At 42.0% G+C, this 22183-nt stretch overlaps 1 protein-coding gene across 2 annotated transcripts in view; it reads right to left on the reverse strand.

Annotated features, from left to right (window-relative positions):
• hectd2 (HECT domain containing 2) overlaps positions 1 to 585 on the reverse strand; it is a 37886-nt gene extending 37301 nt beyond the window's left edge. Inside the window, exon 1 of one of the 2 annotated variants that reach the window (XM_056435716.1) lies at positions 8 to 585. In XM_056435716.1, the coding sequence (XP_056291691.1) occupies positions 8 to 91 (84 nt within the window). In that variant the 5' untranslated portion in view covers positions 92 to 585. The remainder of the gene's footprint in view (positions 1 to 7) is intronic. The other variant, XM_056435717.1, reaches the window with a different exon arrangement.
• Positions 586 to 22183: the final 21598 nt, after the last annotated feature.

The following is a 22183-nucleotide window of genomic DNA, read 5'->3' on the forward strand; positions in this document are numbered from 1 at the left end:
TTCTTACAGCAGGAGCGGAGCTGTTGTAAATCGGTGGAAGCCTCTCTCTTTCCCTCTCCACTCCTGACAGCGCAGAATGTTCTCCATCCATCCTCTCGGTGGAGAAGAGGGGAAGAAAGTTGTTGTTTTTTCCCCCTGGAAACACTCAGTCCTCTCCAGCCTCGATGGTTCTGCTCCTCGCAGGGCCGCACATGTTCCTCCCAGAGCCAGTCCGCTGACCCCGAACCCCCCACCCGCCTGTCCGCTCGCTCGGCCCCGTTATGTGATGTAAATCAGGGAGATTCACATCCTGGAACAAACGGAATGTGAAGTCTCCCTTCGTCGGGACAGGTGGGCTCTCTGTTACGCGCACGGCGGTCTGACGCGTAAACGTCTCCAAAAAGGGCTCCAAGTAAAGTTCTCCGGCGGACACCTCGAAGCACGCGGAGTTCTGTTCGTGTCAAGAGATAGAGAGTTTGTAAAAACAGGTTTCAGGACGAGCCGCTACCCGCTTCTTCTTCTTCTCCTTCTTCTTCTCCTCCGTCTGTCCCTCTCTGCGTCGTCTGTCGGGGAAGCTGCAGCGCGGCGGGCCAGCGCCATGTTTTGGAGGAGGAGGAGGAGGCGCCTGCAGAGCAGAGCCTGGAGACGGCAGCGCCACACACGCGCGCGCACACACACAAACACACACACACACACATCCACAGAGAGAGCGAGAGAGAGAGAGAGAGAAATAACGGGAAATGGGAGTTTTGGATTAACAATAAAAGTGGTAGACTACAAACATAAATAAAGTATAAAAAAGGGAAGAACATGTAACAGGGTTGGACCTGTTAAAACTCAACGGTACTGAACAATAAGTGCAATAATAAAACATTCCGACAAGAAACAGTGGTGAGGAATTATGAAATACATTAAATGATATATCATGTGGTCAATCAAAAACTTTTTTGTCAATTATCTAATTGACTAAATGTTAGAGGTGATTCTGTCATTATTGTTTTGTATTCCTCTGTTGGTACTTAATGTAGACTTCAACTTTAATTTGTATAATATTGACAAAATTATGAAATCCAAATGTGAATGTTTCTTCTGTCTTTGCCCGCGTAATGAGATGAGATGAACTGTCGTGTATGTTTTACTTAAACAGTGAAACCATGAGTAATGCCTTAATCATTGTTGGCTTAATTACATCATTTTGACTTTAAAAGTGGATACATTACCAAAAAAATGACTTTTTCAACATTGTTTAATGTTCTCCTTTATATATATTTATATATAATATGTATATATATTTATATATAAATATATATACATATTAACTGCAGAGTAGCCCACGGTCATCAGGAAATATGGCCAGCGCCTCTGTCTCTGTTTGGAGAAACAGACACAACGCTGTGGACGAAGGCAGGAGCCCATTATATGTTTTCCTGTGACAGCCACAGGAATCAATATGTATTTAAACATGTGTAAAACCACTGGTACAGATGCTGACTTGATTTGATGATGTAACCTTAAAGATGTACTTATGTTAGACTGGTGAGATGCGAATGTCTTCTTGGCTGTGGTTTTTCTAATTATTTTGTATCTATTTGTTTTCCTGTTTTTTGTTGTTCTTTACTCTTCTATGTCTCCTTTCCCTTTGTATTGTATCCTTAAAGTCCTATCTTGTTCATTTGTAAAAATCAAAATAAATATATATAAAAAAAACATGTGGGGGGCTATAACATATTTTTTTGTAACGGGCTGTAAAATGGTTTACTTATTTTTAAAGATGATGATTTTTTAACATGGGGAGGAGGGGGGGGGGGGTCTGTGGGGATTGATTCACTTTTTGAAAACCTCGTGTGGCCATTTGATGAACTGCAGGTTTGGGGACTTCGGCGTTGGCCGCTTGGCTGTCACAAGTGATTTGAAGGAAGAGGGCAATGATAAGTTTCACTTTCATTCCGTTTCCGGTCGCAAACCGCCGTCTGACTGCAAGATTAAGGTGAACATATTCAAAATATAGCGAATACGCTGACAAGGGTATTGATTATTTTCGGTGAGCCTTTCATTTCAAACCACATAATTATCCCTTTAAACATTGAAGGTTGTTTTTTAAGAAAATTTAATTAATTTCCTGTAGGCCTACAAGTGATCTGAAAATAATCAGTTTTATTGTTGAGTTTCTGTTATCCCATATGAGTGTCTAGTAACAACATAGATGTATTGAGTGTGACTATATCTATTGTAATCTTCCCCCAATCCATCCTTTTTATTTTATTTTACAACCGTTAGGCCTATAGTGTTACGCTCGTAGTGGGACTTTTATTTTGACAGTCACATGAGGAAGTGATGATCTATGATTGATTCAGACTTGACGGAAACCTCTGCAGACTGCGTCACCACTACAATTTAACTTCTGTCCATAATTAGTGAGCAACAGGATCTGGGCTTCGGGCCAACTCCCACTGAACATTAGGAACCTGAAGGGCTCCTGATGTCGCAGACGTGTGTGTGTGTGTGCGTGCGTGCATGTGTGTGTGCGTGTTTGTGTGTTTGTGTGTACATGTGTGTGTGTGTGTGTATGTGTAGGTGTGTGTGTGTGTGTATGTGTGTGTGTGTGTGTGTGTGTAGGTGTGTGTGTAGGTGTGTGTGTGTGTGTGTGTGTGGTTTCTCGGTGAAGTTGAGCTCATCTGAACGGTTCAGGTCCTGGAAAAGACTTTAAGGAACTGATTTAGATCTGACATTCTTGTAATGACAGCTTTCCTTTTTTTGATGTGCAGTTTTATTTTAAGGCCAATAGAACATTTAAAATATCCGCCTTGTTTCATACAAGAAGATGAAACGCTACAGAAAGGCCTCAGCAACGTGCCGTAATGAACTAGAATGGCTTTAGAATGGAAACAAGCAACTTCAGTGACACACATTTCCACTGAGATCTTTTTTTTTTTCAAATCTTAAGTGTCAGCTTTTCTAAAAAAGGGTCCAGTCGGGCCGTCAGGTGGAGCTCTTGTTTGTTTTCACAGCTCAGGCTGTTCTGCAGTGTGCTGTGTTACCGTAACAGCAGATGTGTTTGGCTCCACTTTTTTTTACGCCGTCTGGGCCTCAAACTGTCGGCCCAGCCTCTCCGCAGTCCTGTGCACCTGATGTGGAAACACAAAGCCTGCTGGGAGTTTTGGCACGCTGTTTTTTAAGATACAACACCGGCGCTCTGAACAGTAACTGTCGCTGTCCGTGTTTTGCATTTTGCATATTATTTAACAAACAGCTGGAATCCAACCCTTTGCTCATTCATCGTTGTAACTCCAGAGCATCGTGGCACCAGGCACTGTTGCATTATGGGATGTCTTATGTAAGAGCAGATGGGGGGCTGTGGCGGACTCGTGGATTTATAGGGCCGCGGACCATTTCCTGCAAACACGTCCAGGATACGTCAGAAGAGCTGGAGAGCTGATGCACGAGTCAGGGGGCGAACAAATAAACAGGTGGATGAGTGAACGAGTCCGCGAATGACGGATGTAGAGTTTGTATTTGATGTATTCCAAAACCAGAACATTTCAGGAAACCTTCCAACAGAGACTGGAAGGTTGCTGGTTAACTTACAAGGGGGTTGACCTCTGACCTCTATGAAGGGAAGGCAAATTGTAGCTCTGTCCGGGTTGTAGGGAGAACACTGTTTCCCTCAGAAGACAAAGGATCTCTTCTGCAGAGAAAAAAAACATCTACAAACAATCCATCCCAGCGTTACAAACCCACGAGCCTCTGCAGCCTTTCAGATGACGTGAAGGGTGGAAATCTGCCATTTTGTCCAACTTCCAACCTCCAGGTGCACGGCAGCGAACACCGACACAAACCTCCACATATTTTGGCTGTTTTTTAATACATGACCCCAATATTTTATCTGAAGATCACTTTCAGAGATGGTCAGTTTACAGTAGGATCTCTGACTTGCATTACAATCGTACTTTTTATTTATTTATTCGGAAAATCGGAAATTGCCCGGAGCACAGCACGACACGAGTGCATTAAGCTGCTCCTCAGTGATTTGTGATTGGTGCTCAATACTTTTTTATTAAGGACAGAAATAGGGTTGCAACTAACTATTATTTGAATTTGTCGATTATCTTCTCCTTTAAGCGTTTAGTTGTTGGTGAAAATCGTTGATGAGAGTTTCGCAAAGCTCAAGATGACGTCCTGAAATGTCCACCACTCAAAGATATTCAGATTTTGCTCACAGAAGAGTAAGAAAACAACACAACGTTCATATTTAAGGATCTGGATTCATGCCTATAAGAAAGAGAATGCAGATAGATAATGTCCGCTGACTGTCGGGTGACATTTTGAAGCCATTTTCTCCGCGTGCTCTTCAAATGAAGTGAGCAGTGCAGTTGGTGACGACTAGAGGAGCCGTTGGCAGAGAGGAAACTCTGCAGGATTTTTAACCCACACAAGCATCAAAGCTGCTGACCTACACCACATTTTTTTTTTTTATTTAGTCTGGGCTTTCCTGGAGAAAATTGCCATAAAGAAGAAAAAAAAAGAAAAGAATAACAGAAGTGTGCCTCTGGGCTTTTCCACCCAGATCCTAAAGAAGGTCGTGCACAAGAAAAGTAAAAGATTGAATTCTCGTAAACCGGACGGACACTGAACCCCTCACGTCTCTCACTGGAGGTTATAGAAACACACACACACACACACACACACACACACACACACATCTGACAGAGGGATCAGGAGGAAAACACAATAAAAACAAAAGCTATATTGACATTATGCTCCTCTGTGGGACGGGCACGCTCAATTTTCAGTTCCTTTGAGACAAAAAATAATGAATAATAACAGATAAACTTAATTACTTTTAGGAATATAATGGAGTTTCATCAGGAAGAAGTCTAAATGTAAAGATTACAACCCTCGTGAATTTATAAGGACGGTGAAAGAAAAGCAATTTTGGTTGAATATAACTTGTCAAAACATCTTTTGACCTACAAACCACCTCATAAGAGAGACATGAGCCGAGCGGGTTCTGGGTGTTAACTCCACGTGAGACCGTCAGTCACTTTATTTGAATCCGCTTCTTTTTTCATTACCATAAGAAATTTGTGATATTGAAAAAGTGTCGAGCACAGGTGCATGCAGGGAGATCCTCTGAGCGACAGAGCTCGATGCAGAGAACCCAAAACAAATGAATGAAACGCAAACTGCATGTCACATTTAGAGGAAGGACCGAATAAGAAAGAAAAGAAGAGAAGCTGAATCGAACGTGAGCAGATGAAGTGAGACGTTTCACTCTCACCACATTTGTGTGGTCTGTTCATCCACTGTGATCACGGCCCGTTTGCACTGATGTGTGAACACACAGGAGGAGGCATCAGTTGTCAGCAGGAATATTTGGTTTGATGCATAGAAACGCCTTTAAAACTGTGGGAGAGAGAGAGGGAGAGAGAGAGAGAGAGACAGAAAGAGAGAAAGAGCAGAACATCTGGGAGAGAGAAGCAGAATCTTCTTTTCAGACCGCTTGGCAGCAATACACACACACACCGCCTTTCCTCAAGAACCAGAGTGGAGAGGGAGAGAGGTTACTTTAGTTCAATTTAGAGCCAGAGAGAGGGAGAGTGTGTGTGTGTGTGTGTGTGTGTGTGTGTGTGAGAGAGAGAGAGAGAGAGTGAGAGGAGGAGGGTGAATGGTGCACACATTTCCTGCACTTGAGGGTGTGTTTCTGTATCCGTTCAGAACATTTTTGAGTCTGAGCAGCTCTGAAAGAATGAAGAGAGGAAAAAAACTAAAACAAGAGAAAAGTATTTGCAAAATGCACGTGTGAAAAGAAAGAAAAAAAGTAATGTAAAGCGATAGGAGGAAGGCGGGACATGTGTGGGAAAACGTCTAAAGAAAGTTAAATCTTTTTTTACATTAATTTACTTCTAATCTTGTCGGATTAGAATGAAGGTGACGGGTCTTTTTATTTGTCCTAAATGTAATCAAACTTTAATATAAATCACTTGTTATGTCTTCTTTTACCACAAGAGGCTGCTGTTTACCCATGATTCACAGGGCCTCCATTCTTTTCCGTTACCACATCATCACTGTTTTTCAATGAGATCGTTCCCAGTTTATTCCAGTGGTTCTAAACCATTTCTTTGTGTTTCATGGACCCTGGAATGAATACACACAAGCACCCTTCCACAAACTGATTTAAGAAGTTTCAATCTTGTTTATTCATGAAGTAAATCATGAAATGAAAGGGTGAAGACTTTGTTCTGAGGTTAGGAAAGAATATGGTAAGGTGTAGGTAAATATCAGGATTAGGTTTGGGTAAATCTCCAGGAATTTGATTTAATTAAATATGATGTCCCTAAAGCTCATGAAAACGTGAATATGTGTATGTATCGGGTCTGATATTATTACTTTGTGGGGACCTTTCTCCCTTATGGGGACAAAATACACGTCACCGCAAAGTAAATCTTTTTATTTTAGGGTGAACACTTAGTTTACGGTGAGGGTGAAGTTAAGTTTAGGTTCATGTCACGGGTTGAGTGTGTGTAGGGTTCGTATTAGGAATAAAGGGGTAGCGGTTATTATTAGAGTAAATATACAAGTCAATTTAACCTCCCCAAAAGTAATGTAACCACGGACGTGTGCTCTTATCTTTGTGTGTGTGTGTGTAGGTGTGTTTGTGTTTGTGTATGTGTGTGTGTGTTTATGTTCTTATGAGTGTCCCTGTCTGTCCCCCAGACATTTACTGCCTCACATTACCACCTATTTACAGCCTCCTCCTGCGGTAGAAATATGATCTAATTAATCACACACATCAAACCGCTCTAATGTTGGAGTCCAGTGTGTGCATGTGTGTGTGTGTGTGTGTGTGTGTGTGTGTGTGTGTGTGTGTGTGTGTGTGCGTGTGTGATGCACCTGCTGAGCCATCTGTGAGACTCTGCTTTAAACACCGACCCATGTTGGATTCAGACAAATTTTAGGTGTGATTTGTAATCATCGGTCCATTAAGTGAGAACATAATGAGACTTTGAGTCTGTGTCCTTAGAAGTCAAGAATGTGATCAGCAGAATTTGGCCTTTATCGTTATCCCTGGGAGGAACGACAACACTTAGCATTTGTCTTTGCCTCAAAAACAAAAATCATTACACTTGTAACTATATCGCTGCACTTTATGAATAACAGACTTGTTAAGTGATATCAACGAGAGGTTACATCATTCGGATAATGAAATCATATAATTGGAATCACGTGCTCACGTAACATTCATATCACTTCAAATTGAGTCTGTAGTGCGTTCGTATTGCATATATGAATTTGGTATATACAAGAAATGCCCGGGTGTATACTAGATTTAAGTTTGAGATGTGAGTTTATACCGGACATACTCATCTGCCCCACAATGCATTGCTCTTAACAAACCATTTGGATTCCAAATGTGTCGTCATGTTTAGACATTTTTACACGCTGTGTTTTCCGGAGATGTGAGAGAGTCAATCACGTGACACGGATGTGTTGCTTGTAGGATCCTTCAGTGTGAACAGTAATTGGACCTATAATTGAATTACGACTTAAAAGATCAAGCCTGCATGCCTTCTCCTGCCGCCTGCTCATGCCCCTCCTCTTTCCTCTCTTCCTCCTTCTGTTTGGATGGGTCATCTGGATCGCGGTCCATGCCTACTCATGATATGAATACTTTCTGTCATGTTCATTGAATGTGTTGTAACTCTGTAACGCTTCATTCTGTACACATGAAATCTATTCTTCTGATATATACCCTCCTCTGTTGCTCTCCTGAAGGTTTCTTACCTTTTTCCCCTGAGAAAGGTTTTTTCTGTTTTTGGGGGATTTCTTCCTGATCTGATATGAGGTCTCGGGACAGATATGTTTATCTGTACAGGTTGTAAAGCCCTCTGACTATGAGGCAAATTGTCATAGTCTGGATTTGTGTGTCTTGTTTCCTGTTTTATTTTGAAATCCTTCTCTCTTGTGTCCTCTGTTTCCCTGCACTTCCTGTCCCTGTGACCCTCTGACCTGTCCCTGATTGTTCATTCCCTTGACCTGCCATCAGCCACTGCCTCCAGCTTGATTGCAAGCCCCGCCCTCATTGTTTCCACCTGTGTCTCGTTGTGTAAGACTTTTTGATAGTAAAAGAGTTTTTTTCCCTCACCTCGACTCTCGTGTGTTCCACTGCTCCTGAGTCTCTGCCACTGCCCTCGGAAACATAACAGAACGTGACACAAATGTGTAATTTCTGATTCTGAGTTATAAAAATAAACTGAATTGAATTGCATTGAATTCTTGAAACATGTATTTTCATGAAACAATATGAATTTAACAAACAAAAGACACACTTTAACACAACTTAGAGCCACATAACGTCTGATATGATTATCTTGTATCTATTGTTTATTGCTTTTATTATATTATTATTGTTGTTTCCTCAAAAATGCAGCTGATTTGAGAAGTCTTGAGATGAGGAGAACATGACCTCAAGAGAGCTGCACACGTTTCAAAAGGTTGCAGAATTGGTGTTAAAAACACTTTTGTGCCAGTATTTCTTCTTTCTAAGAGTCGGAGATGCATAAACACAATTATTTGCCTGACTGACCTGCTCAATGCCACGCATTTCTAAATTGCTAATGGCTGGTTCAGTTCAAGCTTGACCTTCTGTTAGTTTTTAGTGTACGTTCAGATGCCATCACGCTGGATTTCTGGAGTTGCTCATGTGAGCGAAACACATATGTTGGTGACCGTAAAACTGAATGACTTTTTCCGGCATGTTGAAGGTGTATTTATAGTGTGATATGTATACGGTTTATAGATGTCTTGCCCTGTACTTCAGCTGTAACATGTCAGCAGGCACTGAGTGTCTGTATGTCATCCATATGTCTCTTCACCAGGTCTCACATTCTGATGCGAGTTGGTGGTTTAAAATGCATGTGTTGTTATTACACAATAGTGGGATGAATGAACTCTGAATACAAACACGACTAAAAGGTAGAAATACAATCTGATTTAATTAAATACCAGGAAAAAAATTATAGTTTTCTTAAATCCTTCAGCTTCTGTCTCAACTTTGTACAGAACTACATTGTGGCCAAATGCACTGTAAGTCAACAACGGTTTTTAAAAGAAATGCCATGAATGTATTAATGTGAATAGAACAAGGTGGGCAGATATACTGTACTACATTTAACACTTTTCTAATATATTTTAAATGAGTGAAAAGTCTATTGAAAAGTCCAAAAAAACAAGAGATTGTTCAACAATAATGCTGTCTAAGTAAAATACAGTGAAACATGTAAATCAAATGTAAATCCTAAAAAGAAAAACGTACAGACAACAACTATTATAGGAGGTGTTTGGCCCTTTGCTCTATGTTGGTTCAAATGTTACTATAAGCAGCTATTGATTTCTTTCCAACATCTCGGCATGGTCTCACACCCGCGTGTGTCAAATACCAACACTTGTGACACAGTGACCTGATACCGAGGAACAAGGCACCTTTTAGCGTCTGCATGAGACGCACCTGTCCAATGTAAACTGTAAGGTCGCTCAGGCCAAGAAGACACAGGACCTTTTCTCAGAGACCAACGCTTGTTGAGTCGATCGACTTTTGACGATGGCACGTCAAAGGAAGCTACGTACATGAGTGACATGGCGTAATATCTGTCGCTTAATGTCCTTTACAAGCATACTTATTTGAAGCAAAACCCCTCCCTGTCTCATTCCGGATTGACTATAAAGTCCTACTACTCACCCATAAATGCAGAAATGGACATGCACCTCCTTACCTAAAGAACTCATTACTCCCCAAACCTCCACCCGCACCCTCAGATCTACCCACAGCTCGCTCCTTCGGATCCCCAACACCAAACCCTGCACCCTGGGTGACCGGGCCTTCTGCTCAGCAGTCTCCCTGACCACCTCAGGGCAACACAGACACTGGACTCTTTTGAAACTGGCCTAAAAACATTTTTATTCAGAAAGGTGTTTATCACTTTTAGTTGACTTCTATGACTTGTTTCAAATATTCCTTTTTTTAATATAGTTTTAACTATGTACTGGCTCTGTGGAACTCTGAGATTCTTGGATGACGAGTGCCTTATTTTTCCTACCAAGTGGTTGCGTTGCCTGAACCCTGATATAATCTGTCTCATCAGATGCTAGTCACGACTCACGTGACTCGGTAGTCATTTGTGAGACACATGAGTTGTAAGCCAGTGAACTAGAATGTACTTGCGTGTCCGAGATACGTCCAAAACGAATGCTCGAGGAATACGGTCATGGGTTGAAGCCTTGGACCGAGCCTCGGTATGTGATGAGGAGAGGGAGTGAGAATGTGTTGCAAACTATGCAAAATGGTTGCGTCGATATGACGAGTATGGATGAGCATCTCTTCTTCTGCCGGTCTAAACAGGTGTTGCTATTATACAATTATTCCCATGTAGCTTGTATGCTTGTAGGTGCAACTCAATGTTCCATTGCCACCACATGTTGTTCTTTTACTGGACGTCGTAAATACCAGATAAGTGTTCGCGTGTTTCTCCGTATTCGGGCACATAGATCCGGTATTTGTGAATCTCAGAAAACAAGTGTTCACTGTTTTAAAGCTTCTCCTTTTTAATAATCCGCAGGGCTGGACTGGGACAACAATTAGGCCCTGGCATTTTTGGCCCAGACAGGCCCACCCCAATCGGTCGGACCACACCCACCAGCACAAAAATACTCGTCTTATATACCGTGCTGTACAGTCATATATATACAGTATTCCCCAAAAAACCAAAAAGCTCAGCGTCTGGTACCCGGCTGACCATTCTCACCAACTGGCGGGGGGGCCCGGGGAATCAAGCTGGCAAACGTAGAATTTTCCCACCGGGTCAACAAAGTTGGGGGGATGGTTTCCTCTTACGACCCCGCTCTCCTGCTCCTCCGCCAGTCCTTCAACCCGTGCTGCGGGGACGTTTCCTTAAATTGTGGGGCCGGAGAAAATTTTGGGACCTTTTGGGAGCTCTGGTCAGTTTTTTTTCAAAAACCCAGCCCCTTCGTGTAAAGTGGCGTTTATTGTGTCTCATTTAAGGGAAGAGCTGCAGCCTGGGCTACTGCAGAATGGTCTAGAGACACCGAACTATGTTACTCATTGGCGATTTCATAGAGACTATGAGGCGCATTTTGACCACTCATCGCCTGCTACGGAGGCCAGCAGAAGACTGTTTCAAATCGTCAGCTCAACCGTCAGGTGGTTGATTATGCCATCGAGTTTCGTACAGCAGCAGCGGACAGCGGATGGAATGTTCCGGCTCTTCGTGCGCCTTCAGCAGGACTTTCGGAACCGATAAAGGACCAGCTGGCTCCACTGGAACACCCGGGATCTGGAATCCCATCGCTGTGCCATCCGGATCGATAACCGTCTTCGAAAGAGAAGGGCCCAACCGAGATGTTATTCCCAGCTTCCAGAATTGCTCGGAGGTCGCGCCGCCACGGAAATTTAGCTCATGTTACCGGACCATCAGAGGACTACACTTCCGAATGACTCCGGTGAACCCATGCAGCTTGGAAGAACCAGGCTTTCTCTGGAGGAGAGGCAGCGCCGTCCTGGGAGGTTGCTGTTTCTACGCCAGCGGGTCATCAACTCGCTTCATGCCGGGAAAGATCGTGCTCACCAGTCAAAGGAGGCGCTGGTGAGCAAGTTTCCAGACTTCCCTCCTCGACCTGTTACTCAGGTAGACATTTGTATTAACAATCAGACCATTGACCAGGGTGTGTTAATAGACTCAGGGGCTGGAAAGCCTTATAGACTGGGGCCTAGTCAAACAGCTAAAAATAAAACTGTCCGCTATCTCATCCTGTTAGTGCCAGTGCCTTAGACGGCCGCTTGTTGTTCTGTTACCCATTGCACTGAGCCCATACGGATTACTATAAATAAGGACCATACCGAGCATGCAATTTCATATTTTGAGTCGACTCAGCACCCGATTATTTTGGGGTTTCCTTGGCTGTAGGTCCACTATCCTCACATACTCTGGCTTTCAGGAAAAGTTAAGGAATGGAGAGAGGATTGTAAGGGCAGTGTAAACTTTCGCAACCTGTTAATTAAACCACTTAATGGTTTTTTATTCACCCTTTGGGATCCGATCTTTAAAAAGGGTTTTACCATGATTTTCAAAACGTTAAATAAACACGCATTCGTTGTGAAAACTCACAACGAACAATATGAATTTGTACTAATGAGATGAAATCATGAATAGAAAATGTTTTGTATTAAGTGACAAGATGATTTGCAAATAAAAAAACATCTTTATTTAGCTCACTTTATTTATTATTATTTATTTTTTGCATTAATCTGAGGTATTTTGGTTACGGCTTGGATGGGGTATTTGGCATAATCTATACATAAAACACATTCTTATGACCTTAACTCAACATTCACGAGCTGTCAGCCTGATTCTTTATTGCAGAATAATAATGTCTTGGTATGTAGGGCTGCACCAAAGACGTCTCATGGACACCTTTTGAAATTCACATTTCTCCAAACATTGAAGTATTTCCAATTTCCATCAGAATAATAATTATTTTATCAACTCTTTCATTATTGATTATTTGATTATTTGATTTTTTAAAACATTTCCGAGGTGCTGATGACATTAAAAGAAAGCAAAGATCAAATCAGGTCGAATTTAAGGTCACATGTTGCACACTAACGGCTGACTGCCAAAAGTATCACTTCAAATAGAATATGAATAAATCATTATTCTGTGATCATGATTACGCAAATAAATAAAAAAAGTACAGCTATTTTTGAAATAGCAGCTGAAATTACCAGAGGTTTGATATTTAGGGACATGCATTTAGTTTAGAGACAAACAGCAGTGTGTGAGCTTGATGGGTTTTAAAGCAACAAAAGACTAAGTGCTTAAATCTACAATAATATAAATCCCCAATCACACACAAGTGCGCACACACGCACACACACACACACACACAATGACCTGCTCATATAAAGTTACATGGGCGTGGAAGTAACAGCATATTTCAAATACATACTACATGCTGTCACACACCTGCTGCCATAAAACAGAGTCACAGCCACCCACATACACGCATGCACACACACACACACAGACACACACATACACATCTCACATATATAACACCCACGCCTTCCTTTCACACTTTCCCTCATCTCCCTCTCCTTTTGCAGTCACACAATCCTTTTTTTCACGCACGCACACACACACACACACACACACACACACACACACACACACACACACACATTCTTCCTTATCATCAGGCTTCCAGTAGAGCATTATGTCATCTTTCTATTCCAGAAAAACACATGTGGCTTACTGTCACACACACACACACACACATACACACACACACACACACACCACAAGCTTCTCAACATCTCAGATGATCGTAGCCATTTTTAAATTTTTACATCTAATTTCACATATGTTTTTATTTCTGTCCCCTGCTACTTCGGTCTTAAATTAAAACATGATGCATGTGTTGAAATATTTGACTTGTATTTAACAGTTTTACAGATAAGCTCTCTTTAACGACTACTCTGTGTGTGCAGCACGACTAAAATAAAAGAGCACCTGAAGGCATCATTTGCATCTCGGGAAAACCCGGCTAAACAAATTATCTCGGCTGTGGGCAAAAGTCATATGAAACTAAACAATAGCAACTTCATGAAGAATACAGAATATGCTTTATTAAAAGTTTGGGAAAAAAGGTAAACAAATTAAATCCTCTCGAAGGCTTCGGGCCCGTTATCCAATCAGCAAGTTCACAGGCCAGACTCATTTACATTCTGCAAGGAAAGCTCCTGATGAAATATGTCACGAGGCCCTTTATTCACAATTCAAACTCCAGCAGAGAGAGAGAGAGAGAGAGAGAGACCCTCTTTCAACTCTAAATCATCCTGAAGCGTCTTTTGCAGAATTAATTTCGGACTCTCAGGACAGATAGCACCTCCTCTGAGACAGTAAACACCAACAACTTAAATACAGTGGTGAGAGAATAGTTAGGGAGCTCATGTAAACGGGGCTCCAGGTATTTGTTTTCAGTTTACAGCAAGCTACCGAGAAACCCTGACGAACAGGGTGTCAAGGTGCGACTGCTTGCCGTCTTTTCTTCACCTGAGATGAGAGACGATGACACGCACACAGAGAACAGCTGATCCAATCGCAGGTGTAAAAAAAAAAAATTCCGCCGATCTTTTTCCGTTAAAAGCCACCTTATTATAGTTTTACAGCCGACTCCTGAGCTTATGCTTACAGTTAAAAGTGCTCATATATGTGCTGCACACACTCCATCAGTCACACATGCACTGAAATGTATCCAAAATCACATACATGGCACAGTCTCCCTCTCGTGCACTGTATCGTCCTCCTCCTGACGCACCCTGTCAAATCAGAATGACCTCTGACCTGCAGACAGTCATGCAGTCACTCCTCTGGCATCCCGACCGCCGGCTCCAAGTAGCTGGCTCTCAGTACGCCGACATGACATTGCCACAAATGGTCGGCGTGCTGAGGCGACCGGCCCGCTTGTCATCGCGGTCGTCGCCCGACGCTCTCCCCAGTATGTCCTCGCATACGGGAATAGGGCAGAATGACGTCACGTCTGTTTTTCATGCAACGAACTAAAGCTGTCACAAATGCAATTGGGCTAAATATTTCCACCAGACACAAAGTATTCTTAAGTACAGTAGTTCAGGCGTGAGGAATGTATACCGAGTGACTCTTCAACCTCAGGTGTGAGCCGTGACATCGGAGAACCACATGTGAGCCCCCCCCTCTCCCCATACCCTTCTGATTTTCTATGTCACGATCAATTCCGGTTAACAGCCAGTTAGCTGCAGCTCTGGGTCAGAGATGAAGTCTGCTGGAGCCGATTCTGGTGCATCATCCATCACGAGCCTGACGTGTCTCTGGCAACCGTGAGTGCCAGATGTATAGGCCATTCTTGTATTGGGCCATTTTGGCCATTAACGATGTATAACGAGGCATGTTATACATGCAAAAGATAATAAAAAGCTACGTGCGTTTTTTATTGTCTTCCCTCAAGATGTGGACCCTTAGCGATGTTGCGTGAGCGTCGCACCCAACCTTCAGTCTTGAGCGCCATTAAACACACTCACGAACATGCGTGTCACGCAAATATGTTCCCACATAAACTGAAGCAGACGCTTTGAGCTTCACTTACAGTCCCACCTGGGTCTGCTGACAAACATTCATCAGATACATACTGCAGCACTGTCACATAATTATACATGACCACACATACATCAAACACAAATGTCCAAAGTTAATCCTTACACCACGTCTACAAATTTCCTCACGTTATAAAGATGTCAAATTTGACCTTAAATAGACAGAGGTACACACACACACACACACACACACACGCCATCTCCTGTATTGTCACTTGTGAAAATAACTTACATGTTGAAATTATAAATAGCACAACCCGAACCCACCAGAATGATGTAGTCATCTTTTGTTTGACCTTCAATCAGAATCCACTACAGAATCATATTTCACCATTCATTCATATTAATTCACAATAGTAATAAATCTGAAATCAAAGTAGATCAACATGTATGACCTCTGGGGACAGACGGTTGTCTTGTCACAAGTGCTACTGCAGAAGTCAAACATTTATAACACTCCCACTTAGGGATCAGCAGGCCCGGCCCGAGAATACACACTGGGTAGTTTGCTTTTTAGACTTCCTGTGCTCTTTTTTTCTTGGTGTATTTTTGGACTTAGAAGAAGAGGAATTAGAACATTGTCATATAAAATACTCATGATTTGAAGAATTTTTTGCATGAAAATTAAAGAAGAAGAATCAACAGAGGTTCAACGCACTTTGTTTTTAATACAGTGTGAACACACACTCGTGAGGCCTCGCCGGCGGCCCTCGCAGCGGGATGCTGCCGGCTGCTGTTTGTCTGAGCGGACTCGGTGTCAGCTCCGCTCAGCCCGTGGGGCGTCCCGTACCATCTGTCGTTCGACTTGGCAGGACCCGTCGCACGCCGGTATCCGGGTCGAGTGTCGATACGCGGCGGCAGGATGGTCTTGGGGTGAGGTAGCATCACGGAGCTGCAACCATGACACACACTTCCTATGATGTCACCGTGTGGCAAGGTCCAGACAATTGCTTGTTTCCTAATGCGCCAAATGGAAATGTGCTTAATATCAAAATTCAATATATCAAGTCCGGTCCGAATTTAATTATTCCAAGTGCACTGATTAGTGGATTTGTTTTGGTGGACAAAGTGACTCATTTATTTACCCCCAAGTTCCACTCTAAAATATGAACTGTTGAGCAATAGACCCTCATGTGGTGCATTCTGTTAACAGCATCACCATGTCTGTTTTCTGCATGTTCAGGCACCAATATTCCAACAGCGTGATCGCGATCGCTTCAGAGCAGCAAGTGTTTCAGTTTCACGAGGGACTGTGTTAGCTGGTGACTGTGTTAGCTGGTGACTGTGTTAGCTGGTGACTGTATTAGCTGGTGACTGTGTTAGCTGGTGACTGTGTTAGCTGGTGTAGAGTCAAATAAGAAAGTCTATGGTTTTAAATTAATACTTAAATACTTAATTAAAGCTAGGATAATCAATAAAGGATATTATGAAGGATATTCCAAAGAATGTATTGTGAAAACATAGTAGAAAGTCACTGTCACTGAAAATATGATTATTATATTATTCTTTCAACTGTACTACTGACTGTAAGATGTGTTATGCTGATTATAACTATGGCATGACGTGAGTATGAATGAAATGTGTTGACTTTGGGAGGTGTCGTCAGAATGGGAGTTTCTACTAGAGATCGGCATAACAGCTGTTTTAACCGGAAGCAGACATTTTATTTTGAAAACTCTTATTGTGAAGGAATGTATATGATGTATATTAGTGGGAGTAGCATAGTTGTGTAGCAGATAAGATTAGCCCGCCTCCTGTAGGGTTAGCCAATAGCATGCTGTGAAATGTAAGGGTCTATGCATGTGACCAACATACTAACCAATGATTGGCTCTAAGCCCAGTGAAAGGATGCCTTAACTACTTTGTGTGAACATGATAGTCAGTCAACTGAATTTCATTACAAACACATGTGCTGTTGTGGGGTTTTCAGCTTTTCGTTGATGCTTAATACTTTGGATCAACCTTGCTATTCAATCTATTGTTGTACTTCCATTGTCAACACATTTGCTTTGTGAACTCGTTATAAAATCAATATTACTCTTACGAATAACTCGTGACTGTATATAGCGCACATAGCTCACTGTTATCTGTGTCAGCACTCTTGCAGATTACGCTAAGCAGTGTAACCAAGGTCAGGAACAAACTTTTAAATCCAACTGACAAATGTGTTATTCAGCCTTTACAGAATAACACTGAGGATAATATATTCATGAAACTAAAGGACACGGTGGCTGGATCCAAGGTTGAAGCTCAGATGCTGCTGCTGCTGCCTGAGCTGCGGGGATGAGACAACGTCGTATCTCGTTCCAGACGCCGTTCGCCTTCAACATCCCTGATGTCGCTGCGTTGGTTCTCTCTTTCCGAGAGACCGGCCAGAGTCCCGAGCTGAAGGACTCAGAGGAGGCTTCTGTGTGCTCTGAATTCGTCCCTGCAAAGCAATTAGACACGATTTCATCATAGTAATACAAAAAAAAAGTATATAGGCTACTGTTGTATGTCATTTCAAAACGATAGAATATGGGTGATGTGAAATTAGATATTATGACACAAACAGTTCATAAATCAAGGTTTTCTCCCACGGTCTTCATTGGTTATTAGAGTCACTTGCATCCAATTATCACTGAGTAAGGAACATTTGCTGATGAAGACCATGATAACTGATGAACACCATGATAACTGAGAGAAATGCATGTGCTGATAAAGACCATGATAACTGAGATGAAGACCATGATAAGTGATAAAGACCATGATAACTGATGAACAACATGATAACTGATCAATAATTCAATTAATCGATGTATTTATTCACGTCTGTCTTATTTGTTGTGCGTCGATGTTGAGCTGCTGCTCGACTATAGTAATGTCTGAGTAATAGCGTGAGCCGTTTATCGATTCATTTGTTGCCCCTTTTAAGCCTGGCTCGTCAATGCTTTGTTAGAAAATGGTGTCCGACCGTGTTTCTATATATCGATACAAAGTGTCCGTTTGGGTTTTTCACCCAATTCCTTTTGTTGTATTGACGTGTGCAGATCGAGCCTGTAACAGGCATGAGAATCCCTCACCTTTCGGCGAAATTCGCCGTTTTGAAACCAAAATAGGTGACTGACGTGAATCGTGTAGATCCGAAGAGTTTTTGTTTTGGGGTCAAGGGGGGCCGGCGTTTATGAGATTGGAGTGGGACACGGAGAAAATGTGGAGTGGTGCTTTTCGCAATAGAACATCTTTGATGGGCACGTGTCGCGTCTCGGCCAATCAGCGTCAAGATGTCTTCAGCGTTTGGTGGTTTAGGTTAGCTTGAATGTTAGCCCGCTATCTGCTGCTGTCGCGCTGCACGGTGGAGCGATGCTAACAAAGTACCTGTACGTTAAACACGATGTGATTTAGCATATTTTTAGTATCGATACTTCATTAAAAGAGCGATCAGAGCGCACGCGCTGCTCCGTGTCGAGCTGTCTGCGCACACTACGCAGCGAGTGCCGCTATTTTAAAATAAAAATTAAAAAAGATGCCAGAAGTGAAATGTTTAAGTTCAGTCTGTAAAGTTCTGTTACTGTAACTCTCCAGTTGCTCATCCTGATGAACTCTGTATCATCTGGTCAGATACAGACTAACAGTCTCATAGTGATAATCAATGCTATGATGGCTCCATGTAGTTTCATTAATATCTTGTAGGCTAATACTAATAATACTGCCATTTGTTAAGTGTTGAAAAGTTGGTAAAAGTGAACCATACAGATATTTTATTTATTACTATTATAGATAAATATACCAGGATCGTATTTATGGTACTGTTATATGGTATTGTATCAGTATCATGATATTTATGGCAGGTATGGCATAGATTAGAACATACGTGTCCAACTCATGGGCCCGGGGCCAAAAATGTGGCTACGTCATTTTATGTGAGACATTCTTGTGTCCTTAAGATTCACTTGTTGGTTCATAATTGACTGTAAAAGGGAATATAAATAAATAGTTGTGTTGTGCATACTGTGATATTCTGAACACTCAGGTTCAAACTGCAACATCTTTTCATTAAATACATTTGAGAAGTTAAAATATCCTCGATTTAGGTCTCAGCTTGTCATTCAGGGGTGATAGTGCGTCCCAAAGCCAGACCAGTGGAGAACCATTGCCCAGACCAGTGGAAAACCACTACCCAGACCAGTAGAGAACCACCTGTTTCAACTGTGAAAAAGCTTTTAACAAAGTTAATGTAATAATGTTTGTTTGATCTTTGATAAAGTAATGTGGGTTAAAATAAATAGAATTAAATAAAATAGCTGTATTGTATAATATTAAATACATTTGCATATATAGTTATACATTTATATAAGTACACCTAAATAAACAAACAAATGCAAAGACAGTTATTTAACAATATGTTCTGGAGTAGTTAGAATTATACCGTGTTAGTGACAACCGGCCCTTTGAGGGCAGCCATGAGTGAAAATGAGTTTGACACCCCTGGATTAGAAGATCGTGACAACCAGGTAGAGGCAGAACAGACTCAAGGAACAGACTCGAGGCTCAGCAGAGCACAAGACTTGAAGACTTGTTCACGCCAAAAAAAAAAGGAAGTTGGCTCATGAATGACTATATTATATACAATATTACTATTACTATTGTTATAGGGCCCGATCACTGACTTGGTGTCAGAATGGAGGAACTATAGATTATCATACAACGTCCAACATCGATGTTCGTGGAAGTCACCAGCACCACCCCCCGCCGCGCGCGCCTATCCTTCTCACCTTTTTCACCCCTGACCCGTTTTCATGCCTGCTGTAATGAATCCAACGGGAAGAAATGAAACTCATGCAGCAGTTTCACTGAAGCAGAGGGCAGGTCGTGTTTCCCGAGTGTCCTCCTCTCTCGCTTTCACTTCTTCACAGATGGAAAAACTATTGCCTTGGTGGTTGTTACTTTCAGTGTTGATGAAGCTCAGTATCACACACACACACACACAAACACACACACCCACACACACACACGTACACACTCCCTGACCCTCCTCCTCCTCTCCTTGTCCTGACCCGATACATAATGCCACCTGCGGTGCCATGTGGAAAGGACCTTTCATTAGCTAATTGTTCATGCGAATACACACACACACACACACACATACACACACGCACACTCGCACGCCGATGAATCGATAAACAAGTTCCCATATGCAAGAATGAATGCACTGTTCCCAAGCAAGTATACAGTGTACTGTAAATCCAGGTGATGGTCATGACCACACACGCACACACACACACACACACACACACACACACACACACACACACACACACACACAAACAAAGAAGTTCACACCACCACAGAAGGTTGATGAAATGCTTTCAGGGAAATGTCGCACTTGATTCACACAAAGGCCGACACAATTGAAAATAAATAATTTTCTTGTTTAAACGTAATTCATATTTGATTAAATTTAGTTTTTTAGGAAATTCCAAGGCCTTTGAGTAATTCAGTAATTATTATAATTTTGACCACGAGTTGTGTTTTGACGTGGGACCCAGCGATTTGCACACGTGCACTGTTCAATGGAATGTTTTATGACTCAAATAATAAATCTTTGCAAACACATCGTAAGACAAATTACGCAAATAATATCTTTCTTTTATATATTTATCTGCATATTTCTTCGTTTGCTCTGGTATCTGGAAAAGGGAATATGAAAAATAAAGTGTAAGCAAATAAATGATAAATAAGATTGCATAGCGATTTGATAGAGAAAGATACAAAGGTACAATCCTAAATATGCTTGTGTAGCCTCACGGGTGAAAAAGTGATCAATCCCATTGTCCGTATCATATTCATCGGTCTCTTCCTTATACATTTTTTTGGGAGTGAAATATAAAACTAAAGACTTCACGTTCTCATATAGTTGCACCATTCTATCTAATGGAAATACTGTAGACATCATGTGATTCATTTTCTACATTTCGTCAACATTCAGCCTGGCATATTTGATATTGTGGGACATTTGGGATCTTGAGATAAAATTCCTGTGGTTTAAATCCATGAGTCTGGACTCGTTGACCCCCTGGTGGGTCGGTGTGGTTTAAGGGTTCCAGAAGTTTCTCTACTCTTGCCTTCCATTCAACTTTCACACAACCCCAGAGGGTATTACAACATCGAGGAGCACCGATTCCTCTTAAAGAAACACAGGGACCTGTGGCCGACGCAACCGACACGAAAAAAGCTGCAAGGGCAAGACCAACAGCTGGAAGGACGAGTGTGTGTGTGTGTGTGTCTGTGTTTGAGGAAACCTCAGACATGAGGCTGCGAAGGTGTATACAGCGTGCATGCGTGTGAGTGTGCATTCACACAACTGTACGTGTCGGTGGGGAACGGATGCTATGATCTACTGCGGTGTATATATAGGTCGTCTTGAAGTGTATAAGTGTGTGTGTGTGTGTGTGTGTGTGTGTGTGTGCACTTAGATATTTCACCTTGTGACTGTTTAGTGAGCAGACAGTCGGTCTCACCCTGCCCACTTCACACATGTTGTATGTCTGTCTGTCTGTATGACTGTGTGTGTGTGTGTGTGTGTATTTGCATTCATTCCAAGGTAAAACATTTATTATTTTACTGTCCCTTTTACAAAATGACCTCATGCCTTTCGGTGAGAGCAAAGGCGGCTTAAAATAGGGACGGAAACGATTTGGGTCTTTTCAATGGAAAGAGATGCAGTCGTGTCACTAAATAAATAAGGTCATGCATTGTGCTGTCCATGACAAGTGTTACAGCATCCGTATAACAGGGTGAACACTAAAGGGGAAAGAAAAAATAGACGTGGACTTTCTTCTTCTTGAAGTCTTCCTCCAGACACCTTTTAAATCATGTAGTCAGCACCTTTTATTTGTTATTGTCCTTTTTATTTCCTTTTAAATGGCAGTAGTGGTTGTGAAACGTACACTATCTGCTCTGCAGTGACTCTGTGTTCACATTTAGCCACAGTTTTGAAATAATATACAGTATAGGTGTTGC

Source organism: Pseudoliparis swirei, chromosome 17 (genome assembly GCF_029220125.1).
Source record: "Pseudoliparis swirei isolate HS2019 ecotype Mariana Trench chromosome 17, NWPU_hadal_v1, whole genome shotgun sequence".
NCBI lineage: Eukaryota > Metazoa > Chordata > Actinopteri > Perciformes > Liparidae > Pseudoliparis > Pseudoliparis swirei.